Below are 24863 nucleotides of genomic sequence, written 5' to 3'. Positions count from 1 at the left end.
ACTTCTGTCTTATATTAGCTTTCTATTGCTGCTGTAACATAAACTTGGTGCCTTAAACAATACAAATTGATTATCTTACAGTTCTGTAAGTCAGAAATCCTACATAAGTCTCACTGGCTAAAATGAAGGTGTTGACAGAGCTGAGGAAGATACAAAAGACTGGCTGAATCTTTCTTGGTCATCGGCTCCAGACCTCACTCCACCATACCTCACCTATATTCCAAAACCACATCAGAGCTGTGTTCCTTTCTGGAGGCTTTAGGGGAGGATGTTTTCTTAAATTTTCTAGCATCTAGAAACTATCTGCCTCCCTTGACTCAATTCTCCCTTCCTTCATCTTCAAAGCCACAACACTGTCTCCCTGTGACCATCTCCTGAGTCACATCTCTCTGACCCTGACTTCAACTGGGAAAGGTTCTTTTAAGGATCTGTGACTAAGTGGGACCTATCTGGTTAATGCAGAATAATCTCCTCATCTCAAAGTCCTTAATTTTGAGCACATGTACCAAGTCTATTTTGCCATCTAATGTAACATAGTCACAGGTTCTGGAAGATTAGGCATGAACATCTTGGGAAGGTATTGCGGCAGGGGGGTGGGGGGGGGAATTATTCTACCTACCACTAAAAATGAGACCAGCATTCCATCTCTTACATCATTCCATTCAGCAATAAAAATATATTAAACAGTAGAAATCAGACACACTCCACATTAATAGCAGCCTGTTAATCAACATTATTTGGGAACAATTTTTTAATTTAAAATGACTCCTTCAAGATTGTTTTTTCTGGAAAGGAAATTTCTGCTCCTTTTATCTTTCTTCTGAAGATGAGCTTGAAGATTCTTTCCAAAATCCAGCATACACTCAGAATACACTCTTTGAAATGTAGAATTAAAAGTATTTTCATACCCACATACTTGAAGCCTGAGGCTGCTATCATTCCTGAGTATAGAGAGTAAACACAGCATCTCTCTTTGTTTTACTAATTGCTTTGTTTCCCCAAGCTGCTCACACAACATCTGCCAGGCCAGAATGCACTCCTTCCACACACCACAGCACCACTGCCGGCCAGATAAACGACCTAACACTCCATGGTGTACTGACAAGTGCTTTCCAGGCACACAGCAGGCAGTTTTCAAGAAGCACAGGCTTTAAGTAGAAATGAAGCTGAAACCCCTCCCTTCCCCAAATCTTTCCAATGGTTATGGAGTTGTTGATTCTGTTATGATCTCACACTGTCTGCAATTTTATTGATTTTGTTTTTCAATAGAACTGTTAAAGATTACAATCCTCAGATAGGCAGAATGTGGGCAGATGCTCATATGCTCACACACAGTTCTGCCAAGATATTTTTACATCTTTTTGCACATAAAACAAAATGAAGACATGTGTTATAGATGCATGCTACTGGTAACCCCCCTGAAGAAGGAGGTTTATTGTATGCTCATTTCCTGGATGAAGTATTAAAACAACTCTACCTAGAAAAAAGAACAGCACTTCCAAAATAAAAGAGGTTTGCTTCTGAGACAACTTATCAAACATTCCTAATTACCAAGACCCATTGAGACGGCAGTTTGGGTCATCATATCCAAATGTCATCCCTGCTATTTCTAATTCAATACAAACTTCTTGTCACATCTACTGGTTAAGCATCAAAATACAAAATGCTGCAACAGCTTATGCTCTGTTGATGTTCATTCATCTACTGTGCATCAGAAAGGCTCATTTCAAATATGGCATGAAAGAAAGAAAAGTAAGCAAAAAACAAACCCGGAGGAGACTTGAAATAAATTGCCTCAAGAAAAATGCTAAAAAGGAAAAACTACAAAATCATAGCCTTACCTTGGGAGACTTAAGCAGACCCACAGCCCTGTTTTCTGCTAATGTGAACGGGGTTAGCTTTGTTTCTTCCACTGAGGGATGTTTGGGAGGGCGAGGTGGGGGGTGGGAAAAAGAGCCTTCATATCTTCGCATCATGTAATACTGTTCTTCGGTGATCTCTTCAACCAGACTCCTGACGAGAACTGATCCTGTGTCCCCAGAAAAACTATTGACTAGCTGAACAGTCATATTTAAGCGGCTGACAGGAATTTCCCAGCACTCCTTGGGGCTGGCAAAGTCACTTATGAGTAGATAAGAGTCTGTGATAGCTTCCTCCAGCCGCAGTCCTGGTGTAGCAGCCAAAATGTCTTCTTCGATGGAAAGATCTCTCACAGATACCTTCACGTTGAAGGGCAAGTGGAACTGTGCACAGAGCTCAGAAATCTGGTACTGTTTCTTATCGTGAATCACCTCTACGAAACCTCCTTCCATGTACAAAGGGAGCAGTGTTGCCTCATAGGATTTTTTGAGGATTTTTTCACAGGCCAGTACATTCACCACTTTTTTGATTCCCTCACAAAGGACTTCAGTCGTCTGTGAGTGATGCACTAGAAACTGGTCCCCGACAGATACGGATGATAGCTCATCATGAGGGGGATGAAAGGCTTTGGTGGCCACCACGTGGAGAGGCTCCTTTTCACTCTTTGCTATCTCAAGGTCATAGGCAGTTGGGAACTCCCGAGGTCGCCGCTTGAATTTGCCTTTATAACTAGTGGGGATCAAGAAGTGCCTTTTAGGAAAATTGCTTCGAATTTCTGAGGCTAAGATTCTCGATGCCTGGTACTTTTTGTGGATCACAATGGTTTTCCCAGGCTGTAAAGTGTTTCTGGGCAACTTGTTTCCCTGAGGTGCCTCTATGACTTCAGCCACTATGGGGAACTCTTTACTGGTCATTTCAAAGAGATCTTGTGTAGATAACAGCTGAAGAAACCAGTTGGCGTCATAACTGTCAGTAATGTCTTTGACTTCAACATCTAAACTGGGGAGGATGCGAACTATATCCTTTCGGACTGAAAGAAAAAAAAAAGATTATGACATTTTGTCCATCAAAATATTGCTCTGAGATGGTATTAGAATCCTTACTGGCGTCATAGATAAATTCCACTGGGGAAAAAAATCAGACATTCATGATGTAGCACTTCTTATGTGACTTTCATTTTTTCACATTTTAGAATGAAGTAGATCGTATGTAAAATCAATTCCCATAAGCTCACTGCTCAGCTTACAAAAGAGATATTAAGTTGTCCCTTCCTTGGAGCCCTATGAAGCTTATCAAAATTTCATCCGCCTCATTATAACTTAAGGATAACTATTTTCCTGATTCTAGAGTTAATCATTCTCCTGTTTTTAAAATAGTTTTATCTTACATAACATAGATAAATATATGTGCATATTTATAAGTATATATCTGTTTGTATATATCTTTTTCAGAAGGTTTATAATATCATTTGAAGTCATGCTCTTGAGCTCCAGCCATAACATATGAAATTATCTTAAAAGAAATTTTCAGTACTTTGAATAAGACCCTTCCTGCATAAGGCCCAAGACAAACATTCTTCATGCAAAATTCCATTCTCTTGCAGAACAACACTGCAAGATCATGGGACATAAGATACTTCAGACTAACATATGGAAGTAAACAACAAGATGCATGCTTTTCCAATGTGAAAGTTATTCTTTCTCTGCTGATGTTCCATTAACCTGGATAGAAAAGGGGAGTCGCAGGATGGGTCACAGAGAAGCCCTTCAGGGGTCTTAGGTAAGCTGGTGGGTACTAACCAGTGTATTCTTTTCCTAATGTGGCACTGAGGACTAATAAATCTCAAATTCTTTCTAAGCACCCACTATCCTAGAAGTCTTTGTTTGAGACTAGAGAGACACTTAAAATATTGCTCTAAAATTATTTATCTGCTCTCCATGCAATATCCCACATAGATTGTTAAAATGGTCTTGAATTAGAAATACAGTTTCTATTAACAGAGTTGTATAATGATTTATATTTTCTCGACAGTTTCCTACCATGTAATGTTTTATAGCATTTTCACAATCCACTGTTGTTTCCCAATATCTCCAGCCATACTTCTATCAATACAATTTCTTCCTTGCATGCTTTTGAAAACAAATAATTTGGAAGATTCTGAAAACAGAATTTTCTCCGTTTTATATTTTAACTTTATGCAGCATCTGGAAACTATAACTTTATAAGTTGTGTTATATTATCTGCACATACTGTGTAACAGAGTTCCTGAAGGCATAACATGAAAAAGCAGTATTTTATATTCTTGACTAGAGAACAGAAAAAAGGGGAAAAAATCAATGGTTGTCTATAGGACGAAAATCTATAAAAATGCTTCATTAAAAAAAATTAAAAAGAAGGCTAAAAGAACTTCTTACCTTCACCAATTCATTGTAAAAAATTTAGCATACCAAAACTTTTTTAAAAAAAGATTTTATTTACTTATTTGACACAGAGAGAGAGAGAGACAGAGAGAAAGAGACAGAGAGAGAGAGAGAGAACGAGCACAAGCAGGGAGAGCAGCAGAGGGAGAAGCAGGCTCTCCTATGCAGGATTTGATCCCCGGATGCTGGGATTATGATCAAAGACAGACGCTTAACCAACTGAGCAACCCAGGTCCTCCACATACTCAAAGTTTTAAGATTATTGCCACAGGCTTCCCTGCATCTGAAGGTAATTTTAAAAACTCTATGATCTCAGCAAGTTGGATAGAAATTAATGAGGTCTAAAAATTGTAGCACTAGCATTAGGTAAGCATCATAGTCTCATGCCATTTCTCAAGTTGAGGGAACAGTGAAACATTGGTAGAACAGATATCATTAAGGGCTTTCTGCAGGCTCTGAACTGATCCATCAGAACATAGGGACCCTAATGTAACCTTGGTCCCAAACTATATTTGGGCACTACAGGTATTGTGGGTATAAGAATCTATGGTTATTTTGTTGACCAACATATCCCAGTGTCTCAAATAGTGCCTGGTATATAGTAGGTACTCAATAAATGAATTGAATAAATGAAAAATTATTATCAGAACAATGTCCTTGACTGAGCATTAAAGGATGTGATCTGTTAAATAAGTAGAGTTCCACATAAAATTTACTTGGGAAAAAAATTTTCTACTGCTAATACTCTTGTTATTTGTCATAGAAGGTATTGTATATATCATTTAAAACATGCCTCTGTGGGTTGTAGTTTATCTTATTCAATGGCTTTTCTGGTGCAATAAGTATTTTTACTTTTATTGTTTAATTTCTGTAGAACAACAATCTAGACATTTTAAGGCATAAAAATAATAACAATGAATGTGCCTTAGTAGAAGATTCAATAAGGAACAATAGTGCATGCATTGAAAATCAACAACTCCTCTTTGATCCATCAGAGAATTGAGGTTACAGAGCAAACCATCATCCCCAAAATGAGAGAAATAGGTTAATACACATTTACTGCTTATTGGCAGCAAAAGCTTCCACTGGATTCAAGAACTAGTAAGAACAATTTAAGAGTAATTGACTACTTGCTGGAGACAAAGCCTAGACAAGTTTAAGAGATAAAACTTCTGGGGTCCATGTTTAGGGGGATTCCCCCCACACTTTCTTGTTTATTCCCAAGAGACCACCAGGTTCTCAGGGTGAAGATCAGAGAATAGCAGGATATTATCCTGCTATTATCTAGCAGGATATTATCCTGCTATTATCTAGCAGGATAATAGAAAAAGTCACAGCATTCAGTTTTCCTTAAAAAAAGGTCTGCCCTCAAGGAAAACTATTTTACCACAGCCTAACCACCTTGGGTTTTACCAGAGTTGAACTGACGTAGGGGAAGGGAAATACCCAATTACAACCTATCTTTCCACATGGGGAAGGGAAATACCCACTTCCAGCCCCCACTTGCCATATTCTATCTCATCTAAGGAGGCATGGGGAAGAAAGCTGAGAAGCACTTGTGAAGGTCTTAGGGCACAGTGCCATGAAAAGACTCAGACCTAAATACAGGATTATAGAATGCATCTCTTCCCCTATACCATAATAACCATATCAACAGGATTATAACTGAAGCATTTATATTTCTGTTTAAGAAGTGGTCTCTAGGAGAAGTAGCAGGCTGAGACTACATCAGGTAGCAGGAGATCAGCTCGATAGCTTATCTAAACATTGCAAACACCTACAAATCCAACGGGAGATCGAAGAGAAGAAGAACAGCAATTCTAGAAACAGAAAATCAACCACTTTCTGAAAGGTAGGACTGGAGGAGAAGTGAATCCAAAACGACGGGAAGATAGACCGCAGTGGGAGGGGCCGGCTCCTGGCAAGTGGCGGAGCAATGGAGCACAAAATCAGGACTTTTAAAAGATTGTTCCACTGAGGGACATTGCTCAAGAGGCTGAACCAGGGTGAAGCCCACATGGGGTCAGCATGGCCCCAGGTCTCACAGGGTCACAGGATCGGGGGTGTTGGAATGTTGCAGAGCTCACAGGTATTAGAACGGGGAAGCCGGCTACAAAGACAGAGTCGAGGACTGAGCTCTCAGCTCGGGGTTACCTTGAACCAGTCGCAGGCTGGGTGAGCTCAGAGCGCGGCTGGAGGCTGGGGATATGGGAGTGATTGGGTGCTGTTCTCTGGGGGTGCACTGAGGAGTGGGGCCCTTGGCTCTCGGCTCCTCTGGGCCAGAGACTGGGAGGCCGCCATTTTCATTCCCGTCCTCCGGAACTCTATGGAAAGCGTTCAGGGAACAAAAGCTCCTGAAAGCGAAACCGAGTGAATTACTTATTCCGCCCCTGGTAAGGGCGGTGCAATTCTGCCTCGGGCAAAGACACTTGAGAATCACTACAAAAGGCCCCTCCCCCAGAAGATCAACAAAAAATACAGCCAGGACGAAGTTCATCTACCAAGGAAAGCAGGTTCAATACCTAGGACAGCAGTGGAATTCCAGAGGTGGAGAAAGCAAAGCACGAAACTCATGGCTTTCTCCCCATGATTCTTTAGTCTTGGGTTAATTTAATTTTTTTTCAATTTTTTTTCTTTCTTTTTTCTTCTTCTGCTAAATTTTTTTAAACTTTTACCCTTTTCTTTTTTAACATTTTTAAATAGTTTATCTAATATATATATTTTTCTTTCTTCTTTATATTTTTTCTTTATTTGTTTTCTTTTTTAAATTTTTTTCTTTTTTTTTTCTGAACCTCTTTTTATCCCCTTTTGACCCCCAAGATTTGGGGTCTCTTCTGATTTGGTTAAAACGCATTTTCCTGGGGTCTTTGCCACCCTTTTAGTATTTTATTTGCTCCTTCATATACTCTTATCTGGACAAAATGACAAGGCAGAAAAATTCACCACAAAAAAAAGAACAAGAGGCAGTACCGAAGGCTAGGGACCTAATCAACACAGACATTGGTAATATGTCAGATCTAGAGCTCAGAATGACAATTCTGAAGGTTCTAGCCGGGCTCAAAAAAGGCATGGAAGATATTAGAGAAACCCTCTCTGGAGATATAAAAGCCCTTTCTGGAGAAATAAAAGAACTAAAATATAACCAAGTTGAAATCAAAAAAGCTATTAATGAGGGGCAATAAAAAATGGAGGCTCTCACTGCTAGGATAAATGAGGCAGAAGGAAAAATTAGTGATATAGAAGACCAAATGACAAAGAATAAAGAAGCTGAGCAAAAGAGGGACAAACAGCTACTGGACCACAAGGGGAGAATTCAAGAGATAAGTGACACCATAAGACGAAACAACATTAGAATAATTGGGATTCCAGAAGAAGAAGAAAGAGAGAGGGGAGCAGAAGGTATATTGGAGAGAATTATTGGAGAGAATTTCCCTAATATGGCAAAGGGAACAAGCATCAAAATCTAGGAGATGCAGAGAACCCCCGTCAAAATCAACAAGAATAGGCCAACCCCGTCACCTAATAGTAAAATTTACAAGTCTTAGTGACAAAGAGAAAATCCTGAAAGCAGCCCAAGAAAAGAAGTCTGGAACATACAATGGTAAAAATATTAGATTGGCAGCAGACTTATCCACAGAGACCTGGCAGGCCAGAAAGAGCTGGAATGATATATTCAGAGCACTAAATGAGAAAAATGTGCAGCCAAGAATACTCTATAGAGCTAGGCTATCATTGAAAATGGAAGGAGAGATCTAAAGCTTCCAGGACAAACAAAAACTGAAAGAATTTGCAAACACCAAACCAGCTCTACAAGAAATATTGAAAGTGGTCCTCTAAGCAAAGAGATAGCCTAAAAGTAGTAGATCAGAAAGGTACAGAGACAATATACAGTAACAGTCACCTTGTAGGCAATACAATGGCACTAAATTCATACCTCTCAATAGTTACCCTGAATGTTAATGGGCTAAATGCCCCAATCAAAAGACACAGGGTATCAGAATGGATAAAAAAACAAAACCCATCTATATGTTGCCTACAAGAAACTCATTTTAAACGCGAAGACACATCCAGGTTTAAAGTGAGGGGGTGGAAAACAATTTACCATGCTAATGGGTCTCAGAAGAAAGCTGGGGTGGCAATCCTTATATCAGATCAATTAGATTTTAAGCCAAAGACTATAATAAGAGATGAGGAAGGACACTATATCCTACTCAAAGGGTCTGTCCAACAAGAAGATCTAACAATTTGAAATATCTATGCCCCTAACGTGGGAGCAGCCAACTATATCAACCAATTAATAACAAAATCAAAGAAACACATCAATAATAATACCATAATAGTAGGGGACTTTAACACTCCCCTCACTGAAATGGACAGATCATCCAAGCAAAAGATCAACAAGGAAATAAAGGCCTTAAATGACACACGGGACCAGATGGACATCCCAGATATATTCAGAACATTTCATCCCAAAGCAACAGAATACACATTCTTCTCTAGTGCACATGGAACATTCTCCAGAATAGATCACATCCTGGGTCCTAAATCAGGTCTCAACCGGTATCAAAAGATTAGGATCATTCCCTGCATATTTTCAGACCACAATGCTCTGAAACTAGAACTCAATCACAAGAGGAAATTTGGAAAGAACCCAAATACATGGAGACTAAATAGCATCCTTCTAAAGAATGAATGGGTCAACCAGGAAATTAAAGAAGAATTTAAAAAATTCATGGAAACAAATGATAATGAAAACACAACGGTTCAAAACCTGTGGGACGCAACAAAGGCAGTCCTGAGAGGAAAATATATAGCGGTGCAAGCCTTTCTCAAGAAACAAGAAAGGTCTCAAGTACACAATCTAACCCTACACCTAAAGGAGCTGGAGAAAGAACAAGAAAGAAACCCTAAACCCAGCAGGAGAAAAGAAATCATAAAGATCAGAGCAGAAATCAACAAAATAGAAACCAAAAAAACAATAGAACAAATCAACGAAACCAGGAGCTGGTTCTTTGAAAGAATTAATAAGATTGATAAACCCCTGGCCAGACTTATCAAAAAGAAAAGAGAAAGGACCTAAATAAATAAAATCATGAATGAAAGAGGAGAGGTCACAACTAACACCAAAGAAATACAGACAATTATAAGAACATACTATGAGCAACTCTACGCCAACAAATTTGACAATCTGGAAGAAATGGATGTATTCCTAGAGACAAATAAACTACCACCACTGAACCAGGAAGAAATAGAAAACCTGAACAGACCCGTAACCAGTAAGGAGATTGAAACAGTCATCAAAAATCTCCAAACAAACAAAAGCCCAGGCCAAGACAGTTTTCAATGGAGAAAAACTGAAAGCTTTTCCATTAAGGTCAGGAACACGGCAGGGATGTCCATTATCACCACTGCTATTCAACATAGTACTAGAAGTCCTAGCCTCAGCAATCAGACAACAAAAAGAAATTAGAGGCATCCAAATCAGCAAAGAAGAAGTCAAACTATCACTCTTCGCAGATGATATGATACTATATGTGGAAAACCCAAAACACTCCACTCCAAAACTGCTAGAACTTGTACAGGAATTCAGTCAAGTGTCAGGATATAAAATCAATGCACAGAAATCAGTTGCATTTCTGTACACCAACAACAAGACTGAAGAAAGAGAAATTAAGGAGTCAATCCCATTTACAATTGCACCCAAAACCATAAGATACCTAGGAATAAACCTAACCAAAGAGGCAAAGAATCTATATGCAGAAAACTATAAAGTACTCATGAAAGAAATTGAGGAAGACACAAAGAAATGGAAAAATGTTCCATGCTTCTGGATTGGAAGAATAAATACTGTGAAAATGTCTATGCTACCTAAAGCAATCTACACATTTAATGCAATCCCTATCAAAATACCATCCATTTTTTTCAAAGAAATGAAACAAATAATCCTCAAATCTATATGGAACCAGAAAAGACCTCGAATAGCCAAAGGAATATTGAAAAAGAAAACCAAAGTTGGTGGCATCACAATTCCGGACTTCAACCACTATTACAAAGCTGTCATCATCAAGACAGCATGGTACTGGCACAAATACAGACACATAGATCAATGGAACAGAATAGAAAGCCCAGAAATCGACCCTCAACTCTATGGTCAACTCATCTTCGACAAAGCAGAAAGAATGTCCAATGGAAAAAAGACAGCCTCTTCAAAAATGGTGCTGGGAAAATTGGACAGCCACATGCAGAAAAATGAAATTGGACCACTTCCTTACACCACACACAAAAATAGACTCAAAATGGATGAAGGACCTCAAGGTGAGAAAGGAATCCATCAAAATCCTTGAGGAGAACACAGGCAGCAACCTCTTCAACCTCAGCTGCAGCAACATCTTCCTAGGAACATCGGCAAAGGCAAGGGAAGCAAGGGCAAAAATGAACTATTGTTATTTCATCAAGATCAAAAGCTTTTGCACAGCAAAGGAAACAGTTAACAAAACCAAAAGACAACTGACAGAATGGGAGAAGATATTTGCAAACGGTATATCAGATAAAGGGCTAGTGTCCAAAATCTATAAGGAACTTAGCAAACTCAACACCCAAAGAACAAACAATCCAATCAAGAAATGGCAGAGGACATGAACAGACATTTCTGCAAAGAAGACATCCAGATGGCCAACAGACACATGAAAAAGTGCTCCACATCACTCGGCATCAGGGAAATACCACAATGAGACATCACCTCCCACCAGTTAGAATGGCTAAAATTAGCAAGTCAGAAAATGACAGATGCTGGTGAGGATGCGGAGAAAGCGGAACCCTCCTACACTGTTGGTAGGAATGCAAGCTGGTGCAACCACTCTGGAAAACAGCATGGAGGTTCCTCAAAATGTTGAAAATAGAACTACCCTATGACCCAGCAATTGCACTACTGGGTATTTACCCTAAAGATATAAACGTAGTGATCCGAAGGGCCACGTGCACCCGAATGTTTATAGCAGCAATGTCTACAATAGCCAAACTATGGAAAGAACCTAGATGTCCATCAACGGATGAATGGATAAAGAATATGTGGTATATATACACAATGGAATACTATGCAGCCATCAAAAGAAATGAAATCTTGCCATTTGCCACAATGTGGATGGACCTAGAGAGTATCATGCTTAGCGAAATAAGTCAATCGGAGAAAGACAACTATCATATGATCTCCCTGATATGAGGACGTGGGGATGCAACATGGGGGGTTAGGGGATAGGAGAAGAATAAATGAAACAAGATGGGATTGGGAGGGAGACAAACCATAAGTGACTCTTAGTCTCAGAAAACAAAGTGAGGTTTGCTGGGGGGAGGGCGGGTTTGAGAGAGGGGGAGGGCGGTTATAGACATTGGGGAGGGTATGTGCTATCATGAGTGCTGTGAAGTGTGTAAACCTGGCGATTCACAGACCTGTACCCCTGGGGATAAAAATACATTATATGTTTATTAAAAAATAAGAAATAAAAAATTAAAAAAAAAAAAGAAGTGTTCTCTAGGGGTGCTTCGGCTGTTCAGTGGGTTAAGACTCTGCCTTCAGCTCAGGTCATGATCTCAGTGTCCTGGGATGAGCCCTGCATCAGGCTCTTTGCTCAGCAGGGAGCCTGCTTCCCCCCTCTCTTTCTGCTTGCCTCTCTGCCTGCTTGTGATCTCCATCTGTCATATAAATAAATAAAATCTTAAAAAAAAAAGAAGTGGTCTCTACGGAAAAACAACAGGGAGACAAAAAACAAGGACACTGAATAAAATTTTAGCCTCCAACATCTATTGATATAGAAAACAGTAAACACTAACTCACAGCTAGAAAAACATAAAACCTCATATTAGAGGCTTTTTGCATCAGTTTCTTTTATCTGATACATCGTGTCTGATTTAAACAAAAAAATTACAAAGTCTATTAAAAGAAAAAGAAAAACAATGTTGTCTGAAGAGAGAAAGCCAAACTCAGATATGCAGAGATTTTGGAATTTTCAGACTGGGAATTTAGAATATGATTAATATGCTAAGAGCTCTAATGAAAGAAAATGGCAGAAAAGATGGTGTAATATAAGCAGAGAGATGGAAACTTTTGTAAAGAATTGAAAGGAAATGCTAGGTATTAAAAAAACATACTAACAGATATAGAGAATGATTTTGATGGGTTCATCACTAGAGTAGACATGGCTAAGGAAAGAAATCAGAGAACTTAAGGATATACCAAGATATATCAACAGAAAATTCCCTAACTGAAAAGTAAAAGAAAAAGAATGAAGGGAAAAAAAGGAACAGAGTATCTTAGCACTGTGGGGTAACTACAAAAGGTAGAACATGCACACCACAGTGATGACAAAAGGAAAACAAGAGAGAAAAGAACAGTAACAATATCTGAAGTAATAATGGTAGAGAATTTTCCAAAATTGAGGAAGCTCGAAAACAGCAAGCATGATAAATACCAGAAACCCTACACCTAGGCATATCATATTCAAAATTAAAAAAAGAGAGAGAGAGAAAACGTGAAGAAGCCAGAAGAAAAGAAAATCTTACCTGTAGAAGAAGAAGGATAGAAATTAGATTGTACTTCTCTTCAGAAAGCATTCAAGCAAGAAGAGAGTAAGTGGCATACTTAAAGTGTTTAAAGAAAAGAAACTCACCAACTTAGTATTCTATCTCCAGCAAAATTATCTTTTAAAAGTCAAGGATGGCAGAATATGACACCCCAAAATAAATCACTTTGGAATCAAGATTATTTTGAGTTGGGGCGCCTGGGTGGCTCAGTGGGTTAAAGCCTCTGCCTTCAGCTCAGATCATGATCCCAGGGTCCTGGGATCGAGCCCCACGTGGGGCTTTCTGCTCTGCGGGGAGCCTGCTTCCTCCTTTCTCTCTGCCTGCCTCTCTGTCTAGTTGTGATTTCTCTCTGTCAAATAAATAAAATATTTAAAAAAATATATTATTTTGAGTTAAAGGCACTTGATAAAATATCAGGTGCAAGAAGGATATTCTAATCTTTACTTTTCTTCCTGAAAACAGGAGACAAAACTCCGATGTGAAAGATGCCCTCCCTATACCAAGAGAGAAGAAACATCCTTCCACAGGGAGTTAAAGCCAAGTGAATTCTGTCCAAACAGACCTTGTTAAACTAATTCGTATCTTCTTCTAGTCTCCCCACAATACTTAGTTTAGTAACTTCTCCACAGTTGCCTCTTTCATTCAACCCAATATAAAAGCATGTAGGTTTTGCCTTTTTGGGAGTCTTCCCTCCCTTTTGAGGACTCCCCTTTCACATAAAACATGTAAATCTTTTCTCTATTTAATCAGTCTAAGTCAATTTAATTCTCAGGCCCAGCCAAAAAGCCATAAGAGATTATTGTTTCTACATATTTTTTTTTAAAACAAGTTTGTCAATTCCAGCCCTGCAGTTTCTCTTCAACTGACATTATTATTTAATAATAATAATTCTTTTATTTGTTGGAAATTTTCACTAAGTTTGATTTCTTTGTCATTTACTTTCCAAGATTATACTTACATTTTTCTTAAAAGTGTTTTCATATCTGATTGCTCAGTGAATTGTTTTGTTTATATTTTTGTATCACATTATGCTCTATATAGTGATTATTAGATGCACTAATAATTTCCAAACTTTGCCTTATTCTAGGCTTTTAAATTAAAATTTTCTTTATAGTTCATCCATTTGGTCTCAATTTTCTTTATGAATATTCTATGAATTATCTTTTTTTTCCATTTATTCAGCTTCATTTCAACTTAAGAGATTATGCCATCAATTTCATTTTCTTAGATAGTTCTTCCCTGGTTCTATCGTTGTTTGTATTTATGAATAGAGAAAGTGCCTTTTGGGTTGCTCTCTAACATTTGTAGCAGAAAAAAAAAATCATCATGGCCTTCACTCAGAAATTAAGAGTCATTTAAAATGAATATACTTATATTTACTATGGGCTAATTTATAATAGTTTTCCTTTCGTATTTTTATTTAATTTATAAAAGCTATGAGAAGTGACTAGCAATTTTCTTATCTGGATGACACACGTCAACAAGGTTCTCCAGTGATGTTCGTGATGGTTATTATCTATCAACTTGACTGGGCTATAGTACCCAGTTACTTAATCAAACACTATTCTAGGTGTTTCTGCAAAGGTATTTTGCAGATGTGGTTAATATCTAAATCAGTTGACTTTGGGTGAAGGATGTTACCCTCGATAACATAGGTGAGGCTCATCTAATCATTTGAAGGCTTTAAGAGCAAATACTGGAGTTTCCCAGAGAAGAAAAACTGTTGCCTCAAACAACTTCTGCCTGAGTTTATAGCCTGCCAATCTGTCCTATGAACGTTGACCTTATTAACCCCCATAATCATATGTCAAGTCCTTAAAATTAATTAATATGCAATTTTGTTTATATTATACAACATAATTATATATAATGTGATAAATATCTTCGGTTTTTCTGGAGAACACTGGTAAAATATTTACAGTTGGTAGTATAAGAATAAATATTTACAGTTGGTAGTATAAGATAAATAAATACACATATAAATTGTACCTTATACTGCTTGCTGTTTGATATTTCTATTAGCAATAAGATTACTTGCCTAAAGGAAGAAAATGAAATGGAAGTGGATTAAAGTATTCATTGCTTCTAAATATCATGTTAAGTCACAATATTTTCATAGGCACATTAGGAAAGCATCACTAATAAAAATTGAACCTGTTATACAAATATAAATGATACAACTTTGGTGCCCTGAAGTGAATATTCTTTCTCCTTAGCTATTAAATTCATAAATATGTTATCATAATAAATCATATCTGGATATGGTGAGGCAGAAAACTTTTCTTGTTACCTAAATAGGAACTTTGTACTATGCAGTATGTGTGTGTGTGTGTGTGTGTGTGTGTGTGTGTGTGTATATACATACATACAGAAACAGATATTTTAGTTGCTTCATTAATTCATGTATTTGATTTTTTTAAAAGATTTTTACTTATTTGACAGAGAAAGAGAGATTATAAGTAGGCAGAGAGAGAGGGGGAAGCAGGCTCCCCTCTGAGCAGAGAGCCCAATGCAGGGCTTGATCCCAGGACCCCAAGATCATGACCTGAGCCAAAGGCAGAGGCTTTAACCCACTGAGCCACCCAGGCGCCCCTCGTGTATTCAATTTATTCAATATTGAACATTTACTTATCTCATGCATTGAGAATATAAAAATAAATACATAAGAAACTCACTCTGATATGCTTATAAATTACTGAAAATTATGTTTTAATAAAAATATTGTTTATAAATTGTTCTTCTCTTTTAGCAAAATTAGCAACCAGTTCTCTCAAGATTATTCTAGGTCCAGAAAAAGTTCTGGGCTGGTACTAGTTTAAGTAAATAGTGAGTTTATAGGTGAAATATGTGTCTTTCCATCCCCTCTTTTTTTTTTTTTTAAGATTTTTTATTTATTTGTTTGATGGAGAGAGACACAGAGAGAGAGGGAACACAAGCAGGTGGAGTGGGAGAGGGGAAGCAGGCTTCCCGCCCAGCAGAGAGCCCGATGTGGGGCTTGATCCCAGGACCCCAGGACCATGACCCTAGACGAAGGCAGACGCCTAACGACTGTGCCACCCAGGCACCTCTCCAACCCCTTTTTTCCTCAAATTTAGCATAAGGGCAAAAAAAAGAAAGAGAAAGAAAAAAAGAGAATAAGATTCAGCAAATCTAAGAGATATCTACAACCCTTACATGGAATGAAGGTAGAGCACAAATGGCAGAATGGTCAAAATTTGGTAGAAAAGAAAAAGGAAAGCCTATGTTCCTAAGAAGCCATAGTACAATGGAAAGCTTGTCCCATGAGATTTCAAAAAGGCTCATAAATTGGAGACATAAGGCTCTTGTGACCTGTGGATGAGAGTCTAGGGGGCAAAGGGGTTATTTGAATGTCTGAAGCGTGGTTAACTCCAGGTCTCCAACTCTATTCTGGGGAAGACAGGTGGTCACGCCTATGACCTCTCTCTTTGCAGGAAGCAGTTGATGCAGAGTCACAGAATCTGGAAGCTAGGCACAGGCAATCAGGGAAGTAACAGGGGGACTGAAAGCAAAGAAGTTAAGTCTAACCCTATGGGGGAATGGTGAAACCCTCAGCAAATTCCCCACTCAGCTACAAAAGTTTCAGAAGGCCCACAAGGTATCAGAAAGATTCTTCTCAGATGAAACTGAGCAAGTCCTAGAGGAAAGACTTACAGAGCCTGAATTTAGGGAATGCTCTGATGACAGAAGTTGGCAAAATTAAACCTAAAATTCAGAAACAAAGGGCTATTATGTAAACATGCCTCACTTGTAAATTAAAAAAAAATTAGTGTCTCACATATAAATATGAACAAATGGCAAATAAGCACCAGGCATTTGAGGAAAACAGTTAATGAGAGTGACACAGAGCAAAACTTCTTTTTTTCCTCTTGGGGGAGGGAGAGAGAGAATCTTAAGTGGGCTCTATGCCAAGCATGGACCCTGACTCAAGGCTCTGATGACCCTGAGATCATCACCTGAGCTGAAATTTAAGAGTGGGACACTTAACACACTGAGCCACCCAGGAGTCCCAAACAGGCAGATAAAATGCAAGGAACACAGAAAACTTTAAGAAACTGTAAAATAGTCTCAGAGAGATAAGATATTGCATTCTTAAAACAAGAACACAGTAATATTTAAAAAATGATGTAAGAAATAACTCTTGGAAATTAAAAATATGATAGCTGAAATTAAAAATTCATTAAAACAGTTGGAAATGTAGTTAAGGAATTTTCCCTGAAGGTAAACCAAAGACAAGAAAGATGTAAAATAGGGAAGAAAATAGTCCTAGATCAGTATGGGAACTTCAGCAAAAGATCAGAAGTTACAGAACGAGAAAAGAGAAAAAAAAATAGTCGAAAGGAAATTATCAAAGAAATTATCTAAGAAATGAAATATCTGAGTTTCCAGACTAAAAACTGCCATCACAGTGAAAGAACAGGACCACCCAGATGGTTTTAAATGGAAGTCTCAAGACAACCCTATCATGGATTAAATGTTTTCATCCCCCAGTATAAACATATTGAAATGCTACTCCCCTCCACCAGGAAAAAAGAAAAAGAAACCCTATTCCCCAGTGTGATGGTATTACAAGGTGAGGTCTTTGGGAGGTGATTAGAATTTGATGAGGTTGCTAGGGTGGAGTCTTCATGAAGGGGATGAGTGTTCTTCAAATCCTATATAAAGTCAATGCCTTGAAAAATTACACTACCTTTACCTTATTTGGAAATTCAAATGTAAATACAAGAAAGCAGAGACAAAATATTTAAAGTAGTTACCTCAAAGTAGCAGAACATGAGGAAAATTTGGGAATGGTCAAGGGATCATTTTGTTATAAATCCTTTTGCCACTACTGGACTTTTTGACTTTGATAAATATTGAGATTATTTTTAAAAATAAAATGAAAGAAAGAAGTCATCTCAGGGGGGCACCTGGGTGGTTCAGTGGGTTAAGCCTCTGCCTTTGGCTCAGATCGCTATCTCAGGGTCCTGGGATCAAGCCCCACATCGGGGCTTTCTGCTCAGCGGGGAGCCTGCTTCCCCCCATCTCTCTCTGTCTGCCTCTCTGCCTACTTATGATCTCTCTCTGTCAAATAAACAAATAAAATCTTAAAAAAAAATTAAGAAGTCATCTCAGAATACTAATCAACCAATGTTTTTATTTGTTTGTTTGTTTTTTGCTATTGTTTATCACCTATTATTCAAAATTCAGATACTGCTTTTCTGGTACCACCTTTCTGTTTGTGTGATTCCAACCTTCAGTTTATAAATGAGTTGATATGTCATATAGCTAAGCAAAAATGGTACCCTTAAATTTTGGAAGGCATTGACGTTTTTACCTAAAACAAAATGCAGCTTTTTCGATTCTTGAAATTTTCATCAGGAGAAAAGTAATTATCAATCTGTACATCAAAACATAAGACAATTAAGAAGTTTTAACAAGCAAGATTTCTTATTTTTAGTAACAACTTTAAATAGATGACTCAGTTTTTCATTTGTAAATATTATGCATTCCAATTGCCACATTAACATGAATTTTATCTTCCAATGAAAGACACAAACAGATCTTACTACGACTTACATGAGACTAGTAGTTAAAGGTCCTGGGTGGTTATTTATATCTATTTTCCAAAGAGATAGAATGTTATACAAATCATGAAATGTATAGTGAGAGTCAAGAGGGGCTTCAGGCCTATAATGGGGATTATGACCAAGAGTTTCCAGGAACTAATATTTCATGTAAACATGCCCTGCTACTTTTTTATGATGCCTAAATTTTCACATCAATAACATATTAAAAACCTAACACCAGGAGTAGAATATGTTATATTCCTTCTTTTCTTTATTTACTTACTATGTTCTCTTTTCAGCAAATCAATATTTCAAACCTTCCCATAGTTCTCAGTCTTTTTCATCTTGCTTTTACCCCTAAGGTTTCTCTAAAATTTTCTAGCCTGCCTCAGACCTATTCTTCTCCTTGTCCCTTGAGAAAGGGAGGACTTGAGACAAGAGGGTTTTCAAATATGACTAAACTCCAGGCCATCGGAAAGTAACTTAGCAAGCGATATGCTGTTGACTTCAAGGCAAGTTTGGAATCTTTTAATATAAGATAGAATAATGTAAAACAAGACCACAACTGATTTTAAAAAATAGCCTACATTTTATATTTAGAAGAAAAATGCCTACAACAGTAATTTTTAAAATTGGACTTTTTGTGTTGGGACACCTGTCCTCTATTTCCAGAGAATATTCTGCAGTCAGTACACGTGCAAAGCAGTACCATAACAGCATCTGTCCTGAAATTGTTATACAAAAAGAACTAATGTTTAAAATAATCCCTAAGAAAGTAAAGACCCAAAAGAAATCAAAATTTGCTTTAAATACCATTAAAGAATGGAAATTAGACTAAAATATTTTGGAAACGATGCTAACTTAACCAAAAGCATTCTTCTGGGGCCTTGGTTAGCATGAAACCATACATAAGTCCATCTAAACAGTTGTGTTAATATGTCCTGTTCATTTGTCAATGTTTATATTTAGTAAACTGTATCACCATCCAACTAGTAGATCAAGTCAGCAGCCTGCAGATCAGGTTGACTTCTTTCCTCCTTCCAACAGACCTCCAAATCTTGTTGGTTGTACTTCTTAAATACCAATTAGGAACAAGTGTTCTGCTGATATCACTATTGTGCTAACCCCCCAGTACCCTGCCATACACCCAATGGCCTCCTTACACTCCTCTGTCCTGTCCCTTCCACTGAAACCTTTTATTAATTTGCCCTTTGGACCCCTTAACATGTATGTCAAGACTCTCCATGACTGATTCCACTACCCCGTTGCATGTTTTGATACTTGTCTCAACTGATCCTCTCTTTTCTCACACCAGCTATACTGAAGCTCCAATATCTTGCTTACTTGCTCCCCTAGAAATTGCTATCACTTCCTTCAATGTTGTCTCCTTTTTCTTTGCCTTACTGTCTCCTACTCATCCTCAGGTCTTAGTTTAAATGCTGTTTCCTCAGAGAAGCCTTTGTTGATCTCTAATCTAAATTCATAAAATGCAGTAGCCACCTTATTCACATGCTTACGTTCTGAGTTGGCCTACATTTGCAGCTGTGTGATAGGAGATGCCAATGGTTTTAAAAAATTAACAAATTTTAAAATGAGAAAATGCTATATCCATTTTTTATGAAAAGTGAGGAAAACTCAATTATCAATTTCAATTACACATCTTGGGACAGCTAACAAAACACTAATGTGAGGTCTAAAATTTGCTGCAACATCCATTTTTTGTCATATTAAAAAATGATCATGCTGTGGCCTCAATTTTTTACAGTATTAAAATATAATCACTACTTGAATGGAATTCCTTCCTTGTAACTTTAATTCAGATGAATTAATTAATTTCTTGTTAAATCACTTACATGTAACAAAATTTAATACGTAGTTCTAAAACCTACCCAAAGATTCACAACAGTTTTTTCATATTTATGTAAGTGACCAACAACCAACAGTATTTATAGGAGCAGAGATAATTAGAATTTGAGATATCCGAGGAATAACCTTTGACTAAACATTTTTACATACTGCTTTTTTTTCTCAAGTGTTATACACAGTACCTTAATACAATCTTATTTCATTCTTAAAACAATTCTAAGAGGTAGGCAAAAGAGGTATCATCATCCCCTTTGCAAAGTCACAGTTTAACGGCTCACTCAAAGCCACCAACTATTAAGTTACTGACCGAGAGTCAGAATCCAGGACTCCTGACTACCTACAGAACTCTTTGCTCCATGGTTGCTCACTTAGTGCCATGATCTTGAAAATTCAAAGTATTAATTCCTTTAGGGTTAAAATGGTCTCTCCAGCTATTCCTATTTTTAAATACAAATAATAATCCTATAAATAGTATATATTAAAACACACTTATGTGTGAATTAATTTGTCACATCATTTTCCCTTGAGTCAGAGGGACTCCTAACTAGTAAGATTTATGACCAGTGGTGGCTAGCTGGGGGAAAAAAAAAAAAGCTATTACAAAAAAGCAGTAAGGGACATATTAAGGAAACTTTGCATCCTTATCACTTTGCTGACCACCTTCATACAAGAAAGGCTCTTTCTAGCCAAATATACTCTATCTTTAAAAGTAGCTCTTTTCTGACCATGTTTAACTGGCAGTGATAGAAATGAATTAGTAGTGGGGCGCCTGGTGACTCAGTGGGTTAAAGCCTCTGCCTTTGGCTCAGGTCATGATCCTAGGGTCCTGGGATCGAGCCCCACATCGGGCTCTCTGCTTGGCAGGGAGCCTGCTTCCTCCTCTCTCTCTGTCTGCCTCTTTGCCTACTTGTGATCTCTCTCTGTCAAATAAATAAATAAAATATTAAAAAAAAAAGAAATGAATTAGTAGTTTAACCTGTCTGCACCTGCCAATTACTGCATTTACATTTCGATAGCACCCCACAATTTACAATATGTATTTATATATATTCAATTTGACCTTTGCACGAAATACATGGTTTACTTATTTACAGATGAGAATCTAACTCTCAGTGGTCTTAAAGGACAAGTCGGGGACAGGGTCACATTCTTCAAACTCTAAAGCCTTCCTCCTTCCCAAATCCCACAGTGCTCACCCTCATAGAGCATCATTCTCAGTGGATACTTACATTTCATCACACCTTGAATCTCATAAACAGGCTTGAGAACCAGAGCGCCATAAAAGCCTTTAGGGAATGGATTTGTTAAGTCCCACTTATTTGAAAAACCAGTAAGCTTCACCGTTCGTGTTCTGTTCTTTGGGATCTTCCATTCAACAATCTCCTTTAGGGTATAAATATGTTCATCTTCACACTCATAGAATTCTCCTTCTTGTGACAAAGGTAAAGTAAATGAGTGATTCTGTTGATTCCTTACCACTCCACAGTTCACCATTATTTCTCCACTGATCTCTTCAACTGAGTTGAGCATGATTTGCTCACCATGTTTTACAATGAGATTGTCTAGCTTTAGATCCTTCTGATGATAGAAGCAAGGATGCCCTAGTCTACTTGATCCAATGTGAATGGTCCTTGTTATTTCTTCCATAGTAAGGTATGGTGTTTTATCAGCCACAATCTTAAAAAGACCTAAAAACAAAAGAATTATGTAAATTAAAGAGAGTTCTTACAATGAAAGTTCTCATAAGAAAATCACAATGAGAGAGTTATAAAACAAATACAATGTAGCTTTTTAAAAGTAATGTATTTGTTTTAGTCCTGAATTTTTCAGGTCAAATTGTAATGTATTAGTTGAACGTTATTGGGTCTTTGGATCCAGGCAACACCAATGGAAACAAGGGGGAAATACCTTGAAATAGAAAAGCCCTGTTCCTAGAAGTGGGAAATATGAATGAGATACTGACTGTATCCCATGACCTGTGTAATCTTCAGTAAGACATTTAATCTCTTAAAATCAAATTTTCTATTTTCAATGTTTAAATTGAGAGGATTGGATTAGATCATTGTTTCCATAAGTTTATTTTATGGACATACCAAAATTAAAAGATATTCCAGAAGAAAACTGTTTGATGGTCAAATTAACAATCAAAAAGTTATATACCTGGAAGGAGACAGTTGTGATGATTATATAACCTGGTGAATGTACTTAATGACACTGAATTGTACATTTTTAAAAGTAAATTTTATGTTATGTGTATTTACCTACATATTTCCAATTAAATACTTCTCAGAAACTTTTGATGCCTTGCAACTCCCAAGAAGAGAATATAACATGTAGAATTTTGAAAATTTAATTGTAAACTCTTGGGGAAACATCCATTAATAAATTATAACATACCATGATATATTGGTGCTCCATGTAACTATCCTTTAAAAAATGTCAGGTTAGGCAGCTCCCCTTGATTGAATACTCTTGGTGATATATCATTCTTTTCATTGCTTCTCTAACTTTGCCATAGTTTCACTATTGGAAATTTTTTCTTCTAATTCTATTGGGATAATCACTGATACAGTGAAATTTTACTGTTTAAGATATAGCTATTGAGGCTTGCATGTTTAATTCTCCTCTTTCAATTATGTTTATTTTATGGGCACATCTGCTTTGTAGCATTTTCAGAAATGACTTTATTAAAGAGGTTTTAATAAATTCCAGAGAAAATAAGAACAAAGAAGAAAAGTAGGTAATTGCTCTCTTAACACAAAAGTAAATGAATGACAGTATTATATACTAGCAAGAATTAAGAAGATAGATCATCTTGCTAGATACTCATTAGACAATGAGACAATCCTACTGAAATTCAATATAGCTAGAAATTATTATCATTTATTAGTTTACTCAACAAATATATTCCAATTAAATTCATCTACATATCAAATAATTATTAACAGATTATAATGTCTCATGTCTATGATGGGTTACTACACAAATGATCAGTTATTTTTGTAGCTAATCTTTGCTGAAACAAAAAAAGGATTTGGGTTATTTTTAGACATAAACATCCTGAAAAAGTCCCAGTGATGCAATCCTGGCAAAAAGTAAAGTAGTATATGTAATCTGTCCTGAAAACTTTAGAAATTTGACTAGGGTTCACTCACTGTATGGTGTGTTTGAAGACAGTGAAGCAAAGAAATATTGACTTTGAGGGAGCTTCTTATTTTATTAGATCTTGTATCAGGTAAAATCCAGTAAGAGAATATTCTTGAACTCTGATAATAAATGAATTTGTGTGTATGTGTGCATGTGCATACCTATGTTTTATCTCATTTGTCTGTATGTGAAGATTTGTTTCTAAGAGCCTACAGTCATTATCAGGGTATATAACATTGAGCAATTTTTGTGAAATGTTTTTTTAAAAAGCTAGCTAGAATCTCATAAATGGTAGAGGCACATAGTTTTATTCCTTTTCTAGATATATTGATGACATAAGTCACAGAAGAATTAATTCAGCATCTTCTTTCTTGGGGAATTGTGTTCACCTAAGGTAATAACAGACCTAAAATGTTACAAAGCAGAAAAACCTGAAATCCTAAGGGCCACCATTTATTTCAAATTAATCAATACTTCAGAGCTGTCTTGTTGGATGTCTCTATTGCAAGAAAAATCTGTCTATGAACCTGTGTGTTTTCTCTTAGAAGATGATTAAGTATACAGTTTAACATATTAAGTGGTAAACATAGGACGATATCTTTGATTAACTTATTTCTTTATCTACTATTGCCACCAATCCAGAGTTTATCCTTCTAAACAGCCACTTGATACTATACAAAGGCAAGTTTTTATATATGTGTGTATATATATATATATATGATGCAATATTGAAACTTTAATTTCACAATAAACTAAAGTATCATAAGCTTGATCAGCTTTATATTTCATCAATTTTTCTTCCATCTTTTCACAAAGAGTACAAAAATTTTACACTGGAGAAAATATAATTTGCTGTTCATCGCCCCTCACCCAAAACACAATTCAGGAACTGAGGGATCATAGGGTGATTATAAAATAAGGTAATATGTAAACTTCATAAAGCAAGCTACAAAGCAGAAAGAAAATATATGGCAATTTCCAAATTTGATTGTCACCTATTAAAATAGATATTATTACTTTTAAATTAGGATAAATTCATAAAGAACATGCATTTGAGAAACAAAAATTATAATTGGTCTATTGAAAATTAACTGATGAGTGAATTTAGTCTTTAAGATCTTATCTCTGAAACTTAAGTTTTTGGAGACACTAATTTTAACCAATTCTTAATGATCCGCCATTTTAGTAGTAGTAACAACTGAAATTTGTTTGGAAATTCACAAGATTGAAATATTTTTTTCATGCATCATTTATCCTGACAATAATCTTTTCAGGACAATATAACAAATGTTATCACTGAAGGATATAAAAATGGTCATGATTTTCATTGTCATGGCTCTAGAATCTCAAATCAGACCTTTGGCATCCAAGTTTTATGTTCTTGCCACCGTACTAGGCTGCCTCCCCATCCTGCACATAACTCACA

At 36.8% G+C, this 24863-nt stretch overlaps 1 protein-coding gene across 1 annotated transcript in view; it reads right to left on the bottom strand.

Annotated features, from left to right (window-relative positions):
- The window catches only part of THEMIS (thymocyte selection associated), a 199245-nt gene that overhangs the window by 87685 nt on the left and 86697 nt on the right, over positions 1-24863 (bottom strand). The window contains exons 3-4 of the mRNA XM_046004350.1: positions 21520-21978; positions 1842-2890 (exon numbers count right to left, since the gene is read on the bottom strand). Coding sequence (XP_045860306.1) covers positions 1842-2890; positions 21520-21978 — 1508 coding nt within the window. The remainder of the gene's footprint in view (positions 1-1841; positions 2891-21519; positions 21979-24863) is intronic.

This window comes from Meles meles, chromosome 5 (genome assembly GCF_922984935.1).
Source record: "Meles meles chromosome 5, mMelMel3.1 paternal haplotype, whole genome shotgun sequence".
Lineage (NCBI taxonomy): Eukaryota > Metazoa > Chordata > Mammalia > Carnivora > Mustelidae > Meles > Meles meles.
This window is presented reverse-complemented; position numbering and strand designations above follow the sequence as displayed.